Source organism: Tyto alba, unplaced genomic scaffold (assembly GCF_018691265.1).
Source record: "Tyto alba isolate M040663 unplaced genomic scaffold, T.alba_DEE_v4.0 Super-Scaffold_2, whole genome shotgun sequence".
Lineage (NCBI taxonomy): Eukaryota > Metazoa > Chordata > Aves > Strigiformes > Tytonidae > Tyto > Tyto alba.
In genome coordinates, this window is record NW_024881282.1 from 74,608,518 (window position 1) to 74,627,000 (window position 18,483).

General features: G+C 42.7%; 1 protein-coding gene across 9 annotated transcripts in view; it reads left to right on the forward strand.

Moving 5' to 3' along the window:
- The first annotated feature begins 2,153 nt into the window (after positions 1–2,153).
- LAMB4 (laminin subunit beta 4) overlaps positions 2,154–18,483 on the forward strand; it is a 53,789-nt gene continuing 37,459 nt past the window's right edge. For 3 of the 9 annotated variants that reach the window (XR_006165351.1, XR_006165352.1, XM_032996264.2), the window contains exons 1-6: positions 2,159–2,231; positions 3,166–3,246; positions 5,093–5,480; positions 6,041–6,119; positions 13,575–13,637; positions 14,872–15,029. Coding sequence is in view for 6 of the 9 variants with exons in the window: in XM_032996264.2 (XP_032852155.2) it covers positions 13,604–13,637; positions 14,872–15,029 (192 nt within the window). In the remaining 3 variants the exon portion in view is untranslated. Of the gene's footprint in view, positions 2,232–3,165; positions 3,247–5,092; positions 5,481–6,040; positions 6,120–10,701; positions 12,954–13,574; positions 13,638–14,871; positions 15,030–18,483 lie in introns of those variants that run through there. The other 6 variants (XM_042792945.1, XM_042792946.1, XM_042792947.1 and 3 more) reach the window with 6 other exon arrangements.

Below are 18,483 nucleotides of genomic sequence, written 5' to 3' on the forward strand. Positions count from 1 at the left end.
TCCCCTGTAGTCTTTACAACTGCGCTGCTACCAAAACAGACTTCCAAACTCAATTATCACGGGGTTACGTTACGCTACTGCCACGGTGCCTGCAAATTCACTAGTAGCAGAGCCAACCTAGACATCCTCCTACAGCCAAAAGGGGAGCTCTCAGATATCTTTTGAGAAGTACTAACATCTTAGATGACATCAAAAGTATTCAAGGAAAAGTGCTCCATGTAAGATTTAAAAAATAATAACAACTATACGAAACATTTATATGCCTAGATCAGAAGAGAGACTGAAAACTCCAGTGTTTTCTTGATGAGGCAAAAAAATAAACCCCACATCCCAGAAACACAGGAAGTAATGAGCTTCACAGCACTAACACTGATTTGCTCTTTTTAATGGTTTAGAGGAAAAAGTAGATCCATGACAAAAGAGTTTGAAGTAGCATGCCAAAGTATATACAATTTGAAGAAAAAACAACTGTCTACAGCATTTGAGAACAAAAGGAACCTGAAAATGAGGAAGTAGTACAAACGGATTCAAAGAGTATTTTTTGCTTTTTAGGGCTAGGCAGACAGTGGGTTTCAAGGAAGGAAATAAGAAAAAGCAACACACCGATGTTCTCACTGAATTTTGATCAGCCTGTTTTGATCATTTTGGCAATTTATAATAACAACTGGATCAGAGTCAGAAAGAAAAAGGAGGTAGAAGAATTATACTATAAGAGGTAAATAGCCAGGCTGAAAATATGTTTATCTGTACATTTGTTCCCTCATCTCAGAAACAGCAGACAATTTTAGCTACAGCACTTGAAGCTCTGATATTGACATGCCAATGGTTGTAGGGTATAATTCAGCAGCCATGGATTTTGCTGGCTAAGCCCTATTTTCCCTTGAAATGCTCTCAACACTGAGGCCTGGAAGGAGCAACTGATAGATCTGGTTATTAGCTGTGCATCATAAATGCTCAACAGATGTTCTCACAGGCTATGAACTAAAGCAATCCAATCTGCTCACAGACAGAAACAATTTTGGTATTAGTGCTCAACACCACATTGAGATGCCTCTTATAAAGGAGAAGTGGCATGGGACGAAACTGCTTGCAGCTTTGCACCTTTATAGTCATATTTTTAACTACATATATCTCTATATGATTTTATGAGGGAAAACGCAGTAAATATTTTTCAGTATTTAAGAAAAATGGAGAAAATTATATAGCAGTAACACTTTGCATTATACTTACACTATATATTCAGCTGCACTGTGCTAAAGCAGCATAAACAGCAATCATTCTGTGTCTACCAAATACCAGACTATTCCAGTTCAAACTGTACTCCTTTCCTTATGCACCTGCGTGCTTTTTTTCTGTTCTCCTGGTCACATCTCAGTGGTAGCAGCCTATGAGCACCTGCCAAATTACCTTTAGGAGGCCAAGGGGAGCAGGTAAGGAGAGAGAAATCCAGCTGTCAACTACGAACCACACACGTGAGCCAGGGGGCTGCCCCACAGCTGCTACTTTACAGACATTTGTTTCACTACCTTATTTAACAAGATCCCAAGCACCCTGAGACTTGACTGCAGTCGTCTATGGAAAAATACAACCACCTTGCCAAAAACCCCAGCACTTCTTAGCTTTGGTGATTTATTAAGTCCCTTGATGTGTGCAGAGAGGGAAAACCACATAATATGTCTCATGTCCGTACAGTTTAGAAAACCACAAATGAAGGAGGACAGAAAAAAAAAAAAAAATAAAATCCCAGGAACATCAGGCTATGAAGCACACTGATATCAAAGATGGTAACAGAGAAGATGGTAGACCAAACAAGAAGAGCAAATGTAAACACGGACAGATTCCCCACCTGCACTTCAACACACACCAGTGTTAACATACTGGAAGCCATATGCACCATACACAAAATTAAAAACCTGGCTAAAGCATTTCGAGACTAAACCCAAGCCCCCGTCACTTGCTGCTGCTACAGTCGCCCGCAGCGGTGGTTCACGACGGCTGAAAAGGCATTTTGAAACTGTTAGCGAGAAAGGGCGAGAGAAACGGGCCGGGAACCGGGAGCGAGCGGCGATCCGCCACCCCCGGGCCGGGAGAGCGCGGGGGCGGCGGGGAGGGGGTGGGAGCAGCGCGGAGGAGGCGAGGAAGGGAGGGGGGGTGGGGAGAGAACAGCCGCTTTACCGGAACGTGGAGACACCGAGGTGGCATTTAGGAAGAGGAAGGGGGAGGAAATACAGGTGCAAAAGAGCAAATATGGAGATGAGGGGGTGGGAGTGGCTGGAAAGGGGGTGGAGAGGAAGGAAATCAGCCGTGGGGGGCCGGAGGGGCCGGCAGCGAGGAGGCGGTGGCAGCGCCCCTCGGCCCGTGGGAAGGAACCGGAGCGAGGGGCGGCCGCGCCTGCCGGGCCCGGAACCGGCCGCTGCCCCGGCGCCGCTCTGCCTGGGAGAGCGGGGCCCGTGGCTGCCGCCGCCGCCGCTTTACCGCAGGGGCGGCTGTGTCTGGCTCCCGCCCCTCAGGCGGCTAAGCTGTTCGATCACCGGGGAATTTCGGCGTTTATACGTCCCCCCGTGTTAGCTGATGCTTAAAACCGGTTTATAGAGTCACAGGCTTCTGCCGGGCCGCCCGCGGCCTGCGTGGCGGCGGGCGCCAGCCGAGGAGCGGGAACCCGCCATCTCGGCCCATCGCGGCGGCGTTTCCTTGCCCCAAACCTGGGGTGTCGCCGTCCCTCCACGAGCAGGAGGGGCGACTGCACTGCGGTGCAGGGATGCCGGTGGTTATCGTTACGGTGTCGGCATTTACTTAGTCTTCTGTTTTATAGGTGCAGCACTAACTGGTTTAAATAAAACCGATGGCGCTGAAAGGAGGCCTTGCTCTCTTTTTCTGCATCGTTTCGGCGACTCAGTCCCACTTCTGGTCTTCTGAGAGATCCTTTTTTAAACTAACTTAATGGAAGTTTATTTTTAGGGTCTCAGAGAGCAGAACAGCCCTGTTCACTGAAAGGAAAAATATATTAATGCCACTTAAGTTATTTGAAATGATCCTATTTACTGCTAGTTCATGCTGTAAATAGGATAACTGTTCTGCGGAATCACTGCTGGTTTAATATGTAATCTGAAATTATTTACCACTACAAAACTTGTTTAAAATAATCCTAATTCTTCTTTTGGATAGTTCTGTGATTTAGGTAACATTTGAAATTAAATTTGTGCAGCTGCTTCATGAGGCTCATACTTCACTCACAGAGGAGCTGGGGTAAGTACTGTACTCAAGTGAAGTACTATGAAAGCTGTGGTTAAAAAGGTTACTGTGTAATCTTGTTTTTTTTTTTTTCCTGTTCCCAATATTTTAAATTGTTTGGTGTAGACAGATAACTGATTGGAAGTTGTGTCTTCCATTCAGTGGAGATTTGCTATAGGTTGTTGGTAGATTGTATGGTGTGTGTGGGGAGGAAGGGCACATCAATCACTGAGCTGAATTCCTGTCTAGATTACAAATGTCAGGTTAGTTATAAATCCTGATCTATCACCACTTGGCTATTTTTAGTAATTAGATCATGATTACAAACCAGAAATATTCTTATAACTGATCGGGTTACATGCAAACACTAATCCTTGTGCATAATGGCTTCTTGAATTGTCTAAACACTCAGCACAAGGCCAGCAACTAGCACAAGACAGACACACTAATGTGTATCGTGACCTTCAATATTTCTTTGATTTTAATGTTTTGTTTTCCATTCTTTGGAACACAGTTTTCCTGAAAAAAAAGATGTAACCATTAATAAATAGGTTTCTCAAAGTTTCTTTGAAGTTGTAATCACAAATAATCATCATTTTTTACTCCTCTACTACAAGTTTGCTGTGTCTCAGCATAAAGCTTAGTCTGGAGAAGTATCGCTAGTCTTAAAAACCTGCATGGTAGGAAAGATTTGGTGTTAGGTGGCATAGTGGACGGATATGAATGATTTGCCTTTGATAGAGGAAGAGGCATTGCTTATTGTTTATTGCATAAGAGACACTAAAGTCTATTTCAGGGTTTGGGAGAGGTCTGGATAAGCCATATGTAAGCTGCTGTTGGCACTAGGATATTCATAAAAAATAAGAAGTTTGACATAGCCTTACTAATATTTTATCAAAATTTTTCAAGTTGTCGTGACCCTTGTGGTATTACAAATATAGTAGCATGCATGTAAATTGATGCTTAATCAACAGAACAAAGTTTCCCAGACTTATTGTGAAATCTGTATGGGTAAATATACACTTTTGATTGTCTGGGCTCTATAAGAAATAAATCTTAAGAGTTTTCCTAGGAATTACTCCCTTGATGTTCTGCCGGGCCAAACAGGTTGTAAGAAAATCTTGGCAAATTGTTAGAAAGGTTTTGCTTTATAAGACTGTTGTTTTGATTTTAATAATAAAGAACATTAACTCCATGTTTTGGTGTTGTGTTTTTTTATTTTACCATGTCTGTTGCTTTCTGTAACAATTTGAATATGATTGGTGAGAGCTGTACCTAGCAAAAATAATAACAGTTAATTAAGCTTCACTTAGTCAAAATGTAATCTGGCAATCACCAGGGTTTCAGTTCATTTTCAGGACACTTCTGCAAGGCAATCTAAAGGAGTCAGGATACTCTTACAGGAGCGCCTCATCGTGCCCAGTAGGTCCAATGCATCCCAACTCTTAAAACAGTATATTTCTGCACAGACCTGCCCATGCAGTGAATGGAGAGACCTTGTAGCTGCACCTGTTGATAGCCCTGGTTTCTTTCAGCCTCTGTTCCTGCATGACAGTACTTTTTTTCTAAACTCCTAGCACATGGCACTTCTTTCATGTCCATCTGACTAAGCCACAACTTCCAGCTACAACTTCCAAAATCTCTTTAATACCCTGCCCAGCTCTCTCCACATCTTCCTTGTCCCAGTCTATGTCCCTGTGAGTACCTGTGGACCTTCTCAAAGCATTAAGACTTTTACTTGCCAGGGTATCTGGGTCAGCCGCTTCTCTTCCCTCTTCCCCCTGTCTCAATCCCCAGCTTTAAATTGACCCTGGCTTGCCCAAAGCAATCTGTTCTTTTTCTACTCTGTTTTCCATTGCAGGCTGCTATCCTTCAAGGTACAGCAAACTCTGAAGTGCTATCTGGCTCCGTGTTCAGAGACACCTACTCCTTTGACTTCACTGCAGGGAGCTCAGGGTAATGGTCACAAACTACCTGGTGAGAAAGGATGGGCAGTGTGTGAGCAAACCAGTTGCTGTTGAAAGGTGCTCTGCACAGATGGTCAGCAAGGGAAAGATTGCTTCCTGCTGCTTTCTGCCAAAAAGCAACTGGTTCAATAACAGCGTTTGAAAGCAAGAAGTGTTTCCTTCTCTCCAGGTTTGTTGCTGGCATTTGCTGTGCTTGGCTGGGTTTTCATCATACCCAGATGCTCCTGCCTGGTGATGACAACACTCCCCTTCTGTATGACAAGAGGAGATCAGGAAAGTGAAGTGAGACATTAATTTTTCTGCTTTCTCCCATCTGGTACAATTAAGTACTTGAGAGATAGATAAAGCAGAATTTATATGTTCTTGATCCTGGGCAAATTATATAAAACTGTGCACCAGTTCTCAATTTGCCAGCATGCAGTGTTATTGCTGTGCTACTGTTATGTTGGTTATATCATTAGGGTCCGTGACAAAATCTAATCATTCCCCTCATTTCTTGTATGCATGACTTATGCGTGCTGCTTCCTGTGTTTGTACAGATTCCAGATGTTACAGAATGGACACGGATAAAATTAAACATCTGATAGTCAGCCAGCCATCATTCTGTCATAATTCTAGGTAATTAACGTGTATACGTTGATAGATTTAAATACTCCACAGAAGCCTTTTTATTAAATTTCATCTGGGACTGAGAATGGAGAATCTCCAAAACATCAGTTTAGCTGTTTATATTGCCAAGTTAGGCAAAAGAAGGTGTGTGTAGCTGTGTGTATGTGTGTGTGACTGAGCTCTGGTTTGTCTAACACCTGTCTGCTCTTCACTTGCTGTCTTCTGCAACCCAGGACCTTGTGAGTGACCACAGGAGACGGGCCGTGTGAGAGTGCTGTTGTGGTGCACAGCCAGACACCGCACGTATCACAGGTATTGGTGACTACAGATGGAAAACATCAGGTTTCCCAGTTATTTCACTATGCAGACCTTTCTATTTCTGCAGCTTCCTGAAGCTTTATTCCTTTCAGTCTAAATGTACCTTTTCAGATTTCTAGTGATTTTCTGCTAGTTTTGTTTTCCAATTGTACGAGGAAGAAACCATTTCTTTCAGCCAACAAAGTAATGAGAAAGAACAGTCCATCTCACTTTTACTAACCAAAATTAACTAAATGAACCAAAATTATTTTATTTCAGGTCAATCTAAAACATAATATTTAAATTTGCTGTTCTTGTGAAAAATAAGGAGAAACTATGAGGGCATACTTCTTTCATTTCAGAGACCAGTAGTTTGGATGTTCCCCAGGACGGTGGAAGAGCTGATTTCACCTTCTGCTTCCAAGCAGAGGACCAGAGCCGGTGGCTCCCAGGGGAGCTCTAACCACTGGGCTTTGGTGGCTCTGCAGTGGATGCTCTCGCTGCTGCTGCCTCATCACTGTCCTCCATTGCACACGTTCTTCTCTCCATTGTTTTTTCCCCTCAAACTGAAGCTGTCATCCTTCTGTCTGTCAGGTTCTCCTCCCAGTGCTCTCCATTTCCTAGGGTTTTTTGGGAGCTTGTGGAATTGACTGTTTTCTCTTTGTTCTTTAAATTGTGGTCTCCTGGGTTCTGATTTTTGTTTATTCCCCCTCTCAAAAAAAAACCCAAACATACACCTCGGTTCCCAGACAGACTACAATATGAAAGGTTTCTGCATTGGTAACAAAACTATTCTAAGCCAGTAGGTCACAAAGGTTCTTCAGGGGCCAGAGAGATTTTCTGAACTCAGAGTAATTTCTGAACATCAATTTAATCTTTGCAGAAGAATTTACTTTAACCTAGAGAAAAATACTTGATAATTTAGGCTGACAGGTATGAAAAATCTAATATGAGGGATTTAAAGCAGAACATTACCACAAATTTAGGTGAACAAAAATAAGACAATCTTTTCTTAGCACTTTCAACAGCAAAGAGACCATGAGATGAATAAGAGCACCATTACGCCCTATTAACAGATACTGTGGTGGGAAAGGTTTTCCACTAAGAAGTTTCATTATTTTATGTTGTACGGCAATGACTGTCATGTGAAAACCTGTTGCCACCATCCTAGCTCTGCGTACATTGTCCTCATACAAATTGTACTTTAGAGCTATTGTAGAATTTTAATCCCTAGTTTAATACGGGGTTTCTTTGATCTTTATTTGCTTGTCAAAATATGGCTTGGTATTTTAAAACAAAGTATGATAGACTCTTTAAAAGCACATAGGTAAATCTAATTCAACAACTGCTCTTTGTGCTTCTTGAGTCCGCTTTCTGGGTCAATTTGTTGGCAGAGTTGGAAGGACCGTACCTTCTAGCCCCAGTGTTGTGTGTACTTTGAAGTTCTTGTTTTCTTGAAAAAGTAACTGAGCAAATATTTTTCCCAAAAAATCTTTAGTCAAATTGTCTTTAAAAATAGTGGGGTTTGTGACGAATGTGAAGCACCTTGCCTTGAATGGCTTGAAACGAGCACCAGTTCTCTGAGAGGCAAACCTTTCCATGTAGCTAAAATAGTGAGACATGCAAAGCAAATACTAGCTTTTAAAAAAATCTTTTCCAGTTATCTTATTTGCAGAGACTTTAGATTATTCCTTATAAAGTAATTATTATAAATATAGATTCTCTTAACTCTTGAGAGTCCAATACAAGTCTCTCTTTTTAGTGGAGACCCTGTTTTAGAAGAAGAAATGTGCACGGTTAATTCCTACAGTTGTGGAGTTCATGTATATAGCCTACAGCACTTCCGTTAAAGCCTCAAAATGCAGTTTTTGTCCTCATAATTGTGGAGGAAACTTGTATGTGGGCTTAATGAGGCTGAATAAAGCCATGAAAGCAGAGGATGTGCTTGGGAGGGTAAATCTGCTTTCCTTGGTGAACTTCCACTTAGTTCCACTGTGGAAGGTCAGTGGGGACACAACAGAATGTCCCAGGCAGACATGGGTGACAACAACCCGTAGGAGCAAATACTCCAGGGTGAAGCACTTCTCCAGTCTGAATCTTTGTTGGTGTCTCAAAATCCATAGCAGAGCCAACAGAGGTTCTCCAGACAAGTGTGGAAACATTTCTGTGTGCAAGAAAAGAGGAGGAAAAGAGTGGGGCACGCGAAGGGAGAGTTATTTGTGGCTCCCCAGGCTGGATCTCACTTTGCATTCCCACCTGGAGGGCAGCCTTCATCAGGGGAATGCCAGTTCCATGGGGTTTTGCAGTTTATTACTGAGGTATAATAAATCTTCCCTAGAGAAATACAGCTAATAGCTCACTGTAGCTATCCTAAAAATGTACAAAACAAAAAGCAGAGCCTTATTTTAAGCCCTGAGGAACCATGGTTACTGCCACAAGGAGGGAAAGATTATTCACAGGGTCTGTGGTAGGGGGACAGGCCCCTTTGGGAGGGCATCCAGGGCTCCTAGGAGTGCAGCTTCACCATATGGCTGTGCTGATCTAACCACCCTCCGCTGATGGAACTCTCTTCAGCCTTTCTCCACATCCCTGGCATCAATACTACTATGTCTCTGATCCCATGCCGTGTGTCACCGATGGGTGTAGTCCCACGGTGTCTGGATACGGTGGCCAGAGCTGCGTGCTGGTAACAGGGTTCATCGATACCCACAGGCTCGATAAAGGGTGAAGCAGGCTTGAGGTTCATCCAGGAGGTCCAGCTGGGAGGGAAGAAGAGAGGGTCCAGAGGCAGCCCTGCAGACCAAGCTGCAGTATGTTGTGGAATTTGGAAAAGCTCTTTTGCTTCCTTTTCCTCATGTGTCTTCTTCTGAGCATATTCCTTTTCTTTTTGCATATTAGTCACCTCTGCTGTGTTTTCATGCACAGTAATCCATTTTTCTTTTGAATTTAGGGAGAATAATTATTTCTGATTAATAGGCCAATAAGTGATGAAAAGTGAAAATTTCAAGCCCTTTTATTTGTTGATGTGAGGAGGATCCTAGAAACAGCCTTGTCCAGTTGTGCTACATGAACTCACTGATTCTGAATAAATTAACATGAGATTGCAACAAGGTATGTGCTGGACTTCTCATCTGCCCATTGCACTGCCAGCTTGGAAATGTCAGGACCTTAGGAAATGGCATGAAACGTTATATCTTGAATACAGATATCTTGAATAGCACTTTGAAAATCACACTGATATTTTAAAACAATATAGAGGAGCAAACAGCTGGTGGGACATGAAGGCAAAGAGGCTTGGAGATGGGGTGACCTCCCTCTCCCCTTGCCCCTGAGCTTCGCAGCGTATTGTTCTGCTGTCCTTAGCTCTCTCCTGATCAGATCTGTCGGATAAAACCCTTCTCTTATTTTATTGTAAGTTTATACTTCACTCTGGTTTTATTATTCAGTCCTACATTCTCCTTATGTTGTAGAAAATGCATGGTCTTTGAGAAATGATGCTTTGAGCATACGCCTGAAAAAATGAGAGCAGAAACAAAAGAGAGGAGAGAGAAATGTAGCAAGATGGTTTTGCTTTTTGGAGCATTAGATTCCATTTACGATTTTGGCTGGTTCTTTATGGACAGTCTTCATCTCAATACAGTTTAGCTGCTTAAAATCCAGGCATCTGTCCTAAGCTAGGGAACTGGGCTGCCCTTAACCATCTCCAAAAGGTGATTTATCCCTTTAAGGTAGGTATTTAAAGGAGGTGGTAGGATGGACCCTGCAGGGCTCCCAGCCTTTCTGCATTGACTCTAAAGGAAGCCCAGGTGATTTGTTTCGATTAAATACTTGCTTTTCACATGGCAAGAACAATTCCAGTCTCAAATATTTTATTTCTTATTGAAACTTTAAAGAAAAGCAGAAATTTTGTTTCCTGTTGTTTTTCACATTTTCGTTACAGAGGAAAAAAATCCATATACCCAGTGAGACATTTTTATTCTGAATGTCCATCAGAGGGAAATGCATACCTGTATGGGCCCGGTGTCCCGGGACCGGGCTCCAAAGCGTGGCTGGTGCCTCTACTCCTGCCCTCTGCCCTCACTGCTGGTTGATGTCTGTGAAGGGAATATAAACTGAAGTGCTAGCAGTTCCTGTCCTTTGTGTGTATTATGGATATGCCTTGGGCTTAAGAAATGACACCTGTAGGACCTGTGATGGCTTGAAAAATCACACAGCAGTGCTATATCCCCTCCAGCCAACATGAGACGAATGATGCATTATAAATCCAGATCCTTTACCAGTGGAGAGATTAAAGAAGCAAGAAAGAAGTTTCTTAATCCCTGCCTCAAGCATTTTAAAACCTCCTTTTTGTTTGGGGTCCTACATAAATCAAAACACAGTACTGGCTATATTCTGCAAATAAATCTTCCTTGATATCTACTTCTCACATAACTTCCCTGAAACAAAATCTGAATTCCCTACCAAATATGCTAATATCAGTGTCAACCATTCTATAATTTAGTAGCATCATAATAATAATACTTTCTTCAGTTATGTCACTCTTTCAGAGAGTACTTGATATACTGCTTACTTGATATACTGCTTGCACATAAAAAATATCTTAATATATCATTTAGTCTTTTATTTCTTAATATTGAAATCCACTAAATATAAACCATCTGTACAATAATTAATCATGAATGAATACAAACCAAATGCAGATTAAATTAGCCTGAAAAAAAGTCTCCCACAAGTGATTTCCACATGCACTTGAGGAAAATAATTTTTAAAAATATAAGTATATTAATTATTTCTGCTAGAGTGAACAATCACAGTAATGACAGAGGACACTTAGTCCTGAGCATTACAATGGGATTAAAGAACATGTATCTTTTCTTTTTCTGAAAGAATAGGAACTACCAAAAGAAAAGCGATGATTAGTTTATAAAACATATTTTGCACATATAGAAAATCTTCTGTCTGATGATGTGGTGATACTTTACAAACAATAATGAATTAAACCTTACAAGCTTTCAGGGGAGAACTGGTAATAAATATATCACAACTAAAAATGTGTACCCGGGACAACCTGTCATGCTTAAAATTGGAATCAAGTGCCTCAGATTTCAACAAAGGCACCAAAAAACAGTGGTTTCACCTCTGTGCATGAGCTGGCGAACACCATTTCAGAGGTGCTCCATCGTTGCATTTCCCGTGACTGCGCTGTACCCCGCACACCACCCTGCCCCATGCTTGCTGCTGTGGGCAGTTACAGGCAGATCTTGTGCTGAAATGCAAACCATTTGACCAGAGTTGTCATGTCGTCTTTGGCTTTAAATTGAAAAAAGTAGTGCTCACAGCAGTGATCAAGAGCTTGATCTAGTTAGAAGCTGGTTTGATACGTCCATAGAGGTGTGATCCCAGGTTTCATGTAGGCATGTTTACAGTCACCTCAAAACCCCAAATCACCCCGTCCAGACCATTTGCACCTTACTGTGAGGAGTCATCCTTTCTAGCCCATGTTCAGATAAACCAGTGCCACCAGACTTCTGATGTTAAGTAGCTGTAAAGATTTTGACATTTGGTTGCAAACCAGACCAACTGAACAATTGCTTAATTAAACAACAATTAAAGAGTTGTTTGCCAGCATTTTAAGAATCCCAGCCTTCTCTTTTCGGCTGCAGGAACTTTTTCTGCCATGAACTTAACCTGTCACAATTTTCTTTCACTGCACATATTTGCTGATGCCAGAAGCTCTGGCAGAAAGAGTTCACAAATCAAGCCTTTGGCAGGTTGCAGGCTGGGTCTTATTCTCACCTATACCTCGGTGCCTCGGGGGATGTGCTGTCTTCTCCAGCTGAAGCACACAGGTATGCCTTTGCTTGCTTCCCTCAGTCGGTTGTGCTCATTTCCAGCTGAAACACTTGGCTGTCTGAAACCCAGGTAAGACCTCTTCAGTATTTAATTTTCCTGCTAAGTGTGGAACTAAAGTATGTTGGGGATTTTCCGGTCCTTTTTGCTCTGTTAAAAGGAGTCATGTTTAAAGAGTATCGGTATTGAACATCACGGTGTAAGGCAGGGTGGGGACTGGGTCATGTACCTACCAAGATTACTCTTACGTGGATACCTATATTTCACTACAGTGCTGTTTCAGTTGTTACAGCTTAAGTTATCTCTGAGTCTGTCCCTTACTCTGATAGAGTATAAAATTTGAAGTCCAACACAGCAGGGACATGTTTGCTCGGTTTTGCCTTGGAGATGGGCTCCACTGCCTGCTCGCTCTGTAGCTGGGAAGCCAGGAGCAGCTGCACGGGTGCTCGCTGGCATCATCTCCCCATCACACACCAGGCTCTCTGCGGTCGTGGTGGGTGAGAAGAGCTGAAGCAGCATGAAAGGTTGGTGACCCTTAATAGCTTTCCCTACCTGTGGTTGCTGAAATAGCTATCTAGATACGGCTGTTGTGTCATGTGCTGTGTAGGGCAGCGTGAACCAAGCCTACGAGGAGCCTGTAACCTCTGAAATACTTTGAATGCCTTTGCTTATGTTCCCCCTACTCTGGGGAGGGTATTTCATCTTAGCTCATTCAGCACAGCAACAGCTGTAGGAAGGTAAGTAACAAGAACGGAGCTGGGAAGTGGCACCTTGGGCACACTCATGCGGGGATGCCCCAGCAGCTGGACCTGCATTGGGGCGTGCTGGACCTGCTGGTGCCTACAGATGGAGAAAAAGGTGGAAGACACAGAGGTGGAGGGCAGGCTGAGGTTTGGGAGATCTACTTGGTGGCAGGATGCCAGGCTGTCATTTATACCCATGGCTGCCTTCTGTTTTTCCAACAGAGGTTTTGTGTTGGCAAGTTTTACTTTCCTCCAGGTGAGTAGGATGGGGAAGGATGTGAAGTAAATGCTACAATGAACCTCCCTTGGGTTCATGCTGATGTTCCCCTGTATGAGACTTCTGCGTTCATACTGACATTACCTGTTTTGGTTCATTGCACTTTAAGATGCAGTTATAATCTTGTCTCTGCCAAAATTCATAGCACCTGACATCAGGTATTTCTCAGTGACATTTCATTAGGTCCTCAGTCTTTATTTTAAGTTAATGAAAAGGAACAGGAACCTCCAGAGAAGGAGTTAGTTCTCTGCAAATAGCCCTGCTGAATCTAGTTAGGATTAAATAGCTTGTATTTGAATACTACAATATTTTTGCTGATAGCATTCTAATTTTATTTTAAACTAAGTGTGAATATGTTTTCACAGTCTTTCCGAAAGCCCCTGTGACGTGTCCCTCTGCTTTCATCCCGGTTTCAGTGCCAAAATTTCCATCATGAGAGATTTCCGCTGGAACAAAATCAAAGCCAGGATTTCCTTTTAATCTTTATATTTTTATTATGGCTCTGTCACTTTACTAAAGGGTAGCTCTGGGTAAGCCTACATGCAAGGGGTGCCTTGGTGAGGCAGAGCACTGAGTTACCCACCAGTTCGTCTCTTGCAGCGGTACCAGTTTGAGTTTCACAAGGAGGCATGAGGCTGGGGCTGGCCATCCTGTTACACCTCAGTAAGTACAGATGTCACAGTTACTCAGGCCAATTTTGAAATATTAGCATGTGATTTACTTACCTCTCAAAAATTTTGTTAGAGTGCTTCTTCTAAGTGCGCTATTAGGACACACGTGATGGTGAGTCCTTAGTCCCCACACTCCTGCCTAGGAGCTATGATTGGTATGAAACATTTAAGTACAAAGAAAAGGTATGTGTTGTAACTGAGTCTGAATCCGGTCCTGAAAGGGCCAGTCAGCATCTGCTAATGAATAATGAGCATGGGTCTGCAAAAATAAAGAAGAGCAGTCTAATCAAACTTACATATGGCTTTATACCTAAAGAGTCAAGTGTCACTCATCATCTGAAGTATAGCCTGAGACATAGACTGCAATCTGGCTGTAAAATACTGTATTTTTGCTGTTATAATTGCATTACTGTTTCTAGTGTTCTGTGAGATCTTCATGTATCAATTGTTTTTGGTTTGTTTTTTTTTTTTTTAACTGCAGTTTTTATAACAAGTTAAGCCAAGTAAAGCTGAACAGAGAAAGCCTCCAAGGTACCCATTCCTGTTCAGGGTTTCAGGACAGAACTTGTTTAAAAGGACAAGCCCTGTAAGGAAAGTCTTAACATAATGGGAAAAATATTTAAAGTTGTTTCAGGCAAAATAAACAAAAAGATTAGAGAATTTAGAACTATCCTGTTTAATCATTAATGACCATTCCATGGGGTCTGAACAAGGGGTTCTGGGACCAGACCAAGAGGTTCACTGCAAATCATCAGAAAATCTGAGAGACCCCTGACATCAATCCTGGTCCCAGATCCACCATTATCACTTGGAAATAAACAGAAATTCGCAGAATTAATCCAAATCTGGCTCTGCTCACAGAGTCGATTAAAATGCCTGTGATTCTCCTAGAGGAGTGTTGGATATGGGTATGCCAGGGTAGGAAGCATAATAAATTATTGCTCATAGCAGATTGGCATGTTTACTGCGCAATAATGTGCTGAGAATTTAAGTTTTCACATAGATTTGCAATATACTACCTATATTTTTTATAATGATTTTGCAGCAGGTGTGTTCATTACCAAAGCTCTTCAAGATTCTACCAAGTTATATTAGTAAGGACAAAAGGAGTACCAGCAAAGGATAATTTATTTTTCTGCTGATGTTGGGATTTAACTGATTTTGTCTGGAGAATATTGCTGGGTACACAAAACAATTTAATCTCTCTGATCTTCTTTTGTGCTCAGTGCTGATAAGACTCCAGCATGCACAGGATGACTGTGATACTGGGTCCTGCCACCCGGCCATTGGGGACCTCCTCCTGGGTCGCAGCAAGCAATTAACAGCCTCATCAACCTGTGGAATGAACAGCCCTCAGAAGTACTGCATTATAGGCTACCTGGAGGTTGGTTTGCTCTTTCTTTTCAGAGCTGAACTCTGGTTACTAACAATATTCTCATCTGTAAAAGGAATTTGCCCGGACTGGGAAGTTTCTGTTGGGGTTGTCTGAATAATCATCAGAGTGACAAAATTCCAGTGGAAGGGTATGCTTTACTGCAGCATGTGTGGAGGGTTTGGCAGCAAACAGCCTCCACAGTGATGTGTAGCTTCTCAAGAGGGAGAAACACTCATGAGATGCAAATGAGCACAGGGATTTCTGAAGGAGCTTTGCTCTGTGAGCCCTTTTCCCACTCATGACTCAGAGGTGAAGACGAGAGTCTGTGTGTGTGTGTGATTGCAGAAGGAGTGCAGTCCTGCTGGCTGTAGGCACTGCCTTGATGGACCTTCACTGGAGGGCATGTCCCACACAGTGTTGAATCCCGAGGCAGCCTGTTAAGACATTCACACCATGTCCTCTCATGTCTTTTGATCTGAAATAAGGGCGACGTTGATAAAAGCAGAAAGCTTTCTCTGGCAAAAGGAGAACCCGATGGTGTAGTCCAGTCTTTGGCCATGTAGGTGGGCAGGCAGATCCAAAACATGGGTTATCAGAGGGATCCCTCCCTCTCCCAGGCTGCAGCAATGGGGGCTGTGGAGGAGCAGTGGGTGTGCAGGAACCGCGCCAGGCAGAAACGGGAATTCCTCTGTCGCACACCCTGGAGCACTTGGCCCTGCTGAGCTAATAAATTGTCACAAATAGAAATATTTTCACTAAATACCAGCTTAGGCTGAAGAGGAAGTTAATAAAATACAGCTTAATTTATAAGCAATTGAAAATAATTACAGTTTATGACCTTTGGCAAAATGATGTGACACATTTGCAGAGTAAAGCTCTGCCATACTGAGATGGCACCAAGCACTCCTCCAAGTAACATATTGCAACCGCAGTTTTCTGCAAAATGTAAATATCTCTTTCCTCTTCTGGAATAGCCTGAGTCTTGGCGCTGCTTGGTAGACAGGCACAAAGAACCATCTCGGAGACATGGTCTTTCTGGCCCTTAGCTGGATGATTGCCTTTTATTTTTGCTTTTTAAGAGGAGATGAAAGAGCAATAAAAAAGTAATATTTTCACTGGTCTGTACTTATCCTTTGAATTATGTAAATACAGACTCATGAAAAGGAACAGCTGTTCTGCAATAATCCTTGTGATTTAATGCTGCTTCAATGTATCTTGACCCCTGGTGACTGTCTTCTGAAGAGGGTGAGAACTACAAATTCTACTGCTTTGCAGAGCTTGGGAGATAGAGGCTTATGCTCTGGCAACGTGTTCTGCTCTACCAGCTCACCTTAAATGAATGCGTCACCTACAGTATTGTCAGAATCCCACTCAATTCAATTCTCTTTCCCACCAGCACATTTTGAATGCTTTGCTGGAGGCAGGCCAGGAAGCTTTTCACCTTGCTTCTTGCAAAGCAAAGTTCTTCCTCCTTCAGTTCCCCTGCTGATGACCTTTGTCGGGTATCATGATGAGAGCAAACCTTACTTGTGAAAGTGTATGTTAGTTAACATGGCAAGCTGCCAAGAACCAGGGCTCGGTTGGGATGTCTTATTGAAAAATCATATTGAAAAAAAATTAGAGTTCAACTGCTCTGTGTTTGAAAAGAAGCACTTCAAATAATTTCCAGTCTTTAATGTGTCTTGTTTCTAAATGTAGGTTAAGTGTGTTTTAGCCCTATGGTTGGATTTATTATTTATGTATGTTTTGAAAGGAAAAGAAAGAGGAGTCAGTCTTGAGGAGAGGACAAAGCTGCACACTTCAGAGGCAAATGGGATCTTCCAGATGTGCCTTATGTGGACATGCACATGCTTGTCCTTTGGGGCACAAAAAGATTTTTATGGAGCAACCTTAAACATAAATTGGCTGAGTATCATATCATATGTGTCCTTATAAACCAGAGAGTGAGTGTGCTCAGTCCTGCCAAATACTTCAATAACATGAGCTCTCCTTACCAGAGCTTTGTGAAATGAGGTGACAGAGTATTTTTTGTATTTCTGTCTCATCTTCTGAATTGTACATTCATAGACTTGTCAAGTGTGGAACAGAATGACTGAATATAATACATATTTGTTGTAATGTTTAAAACACATTATACCATACCTGTAAATCTGTACCTCTTTCTTTGTTTAAATGTGAATAATTCCCAGGTGATTTCATAATACAAAGATGTGCAAACCGTTCCTAATACTTCTCCATAGATCCTGAGTGTGCTGGGTGCTCTCCACCCATCCTCTTTGGGTTGTTTCCAGCCCAGTTCCCACCACAGATTTCCCCTTTCTGTTTTCAGCAGCACCCCTGCCATCCTCCTAGTCAAGGGCACCGAATCTGTGCCTCCTTGTTTGGCTCCCTCTGGGCTGCTGTGTCATGCCCTCTTCTCCCTGCCAGCTGGGCACACAGCTTGGGCATCACCTTCCACTTCTGGCTCTGCCCAAATCTCGTAGAGTCCGTCTGCCCCTGCTCATCCCGGGCATCCCCCGGTGCAGCCGCTGCCCTACACTTTCCCGTGGCCCTGCGGGCTGCGATCCCATGCTGCTTGGGCTTGTCCACATGGCCCAGCACGGGTCATCTCCCAGCCCCGCATGTTAACCTTGTCACCTCTCCTTATGTCTCCCACTCAATCCCTCTCTTGTCACCTTAAATAGGAGGTCCTTGTCCTTGCTTTCAAAGCCCTTCTGCAGACAAAAACCTTTCATTCGGCATTGAGATATTGGCTAATCATTGCCACCTTTGTCTCTTTGTTACATTTTCAAACAAGACCTTTCCATCCTACTGACACCCTGATTTTCCTCCTCTGCATTGTTTTTAAACTTTTCCAGTTTCTCTATGCCTACAAAAGGCACAGACAGTGGTCAGGGTGGTGGTGTCAGCCCAGACCACCTACTTACATTGTACCTGGATCCAGCCTTGCTTTCCATTTGTACTGCAACATCTGTCTGCTGCTCCTGACTGGGTCTCTGAGCTGCTAGAAAATGTGCAAAAGAGAGAGGAAAAAAATGTATGAATGATTTAGTGAATGCTCCTCTTCAAGGCTTCTTCAGATCTTGAAAGATCCAGTGCTCCCTTGTATCCCCTCTGCCTCCTTGTTGTCATCTCTGGCTGAAAGTTTCTATAGCCCTTATGAGACATGACTAAAAGCTCAACTTTAAAAAAATAAATTTCTCCTGAGAAACTCTTGCAAAACAAACCCTCTGGCAGCTAAACCCAGGATCAACACCTTGATGAACTTATTTATTTTCTTTTGCTGAGATCCCTTGCCCACAACTGAAAAGGTGTATTTTTGATAGAGTACCTGGGGCAAACCAAGGCCAACATTTACCAGATGCATGCTTTGTGCATTTTCTTGGGCTTGTCCCTTATATATGAAAGCCTGGGTTATTAAAAGCACAAGCACCCAAAACAACATGACAGGTTCCAGTCTTGC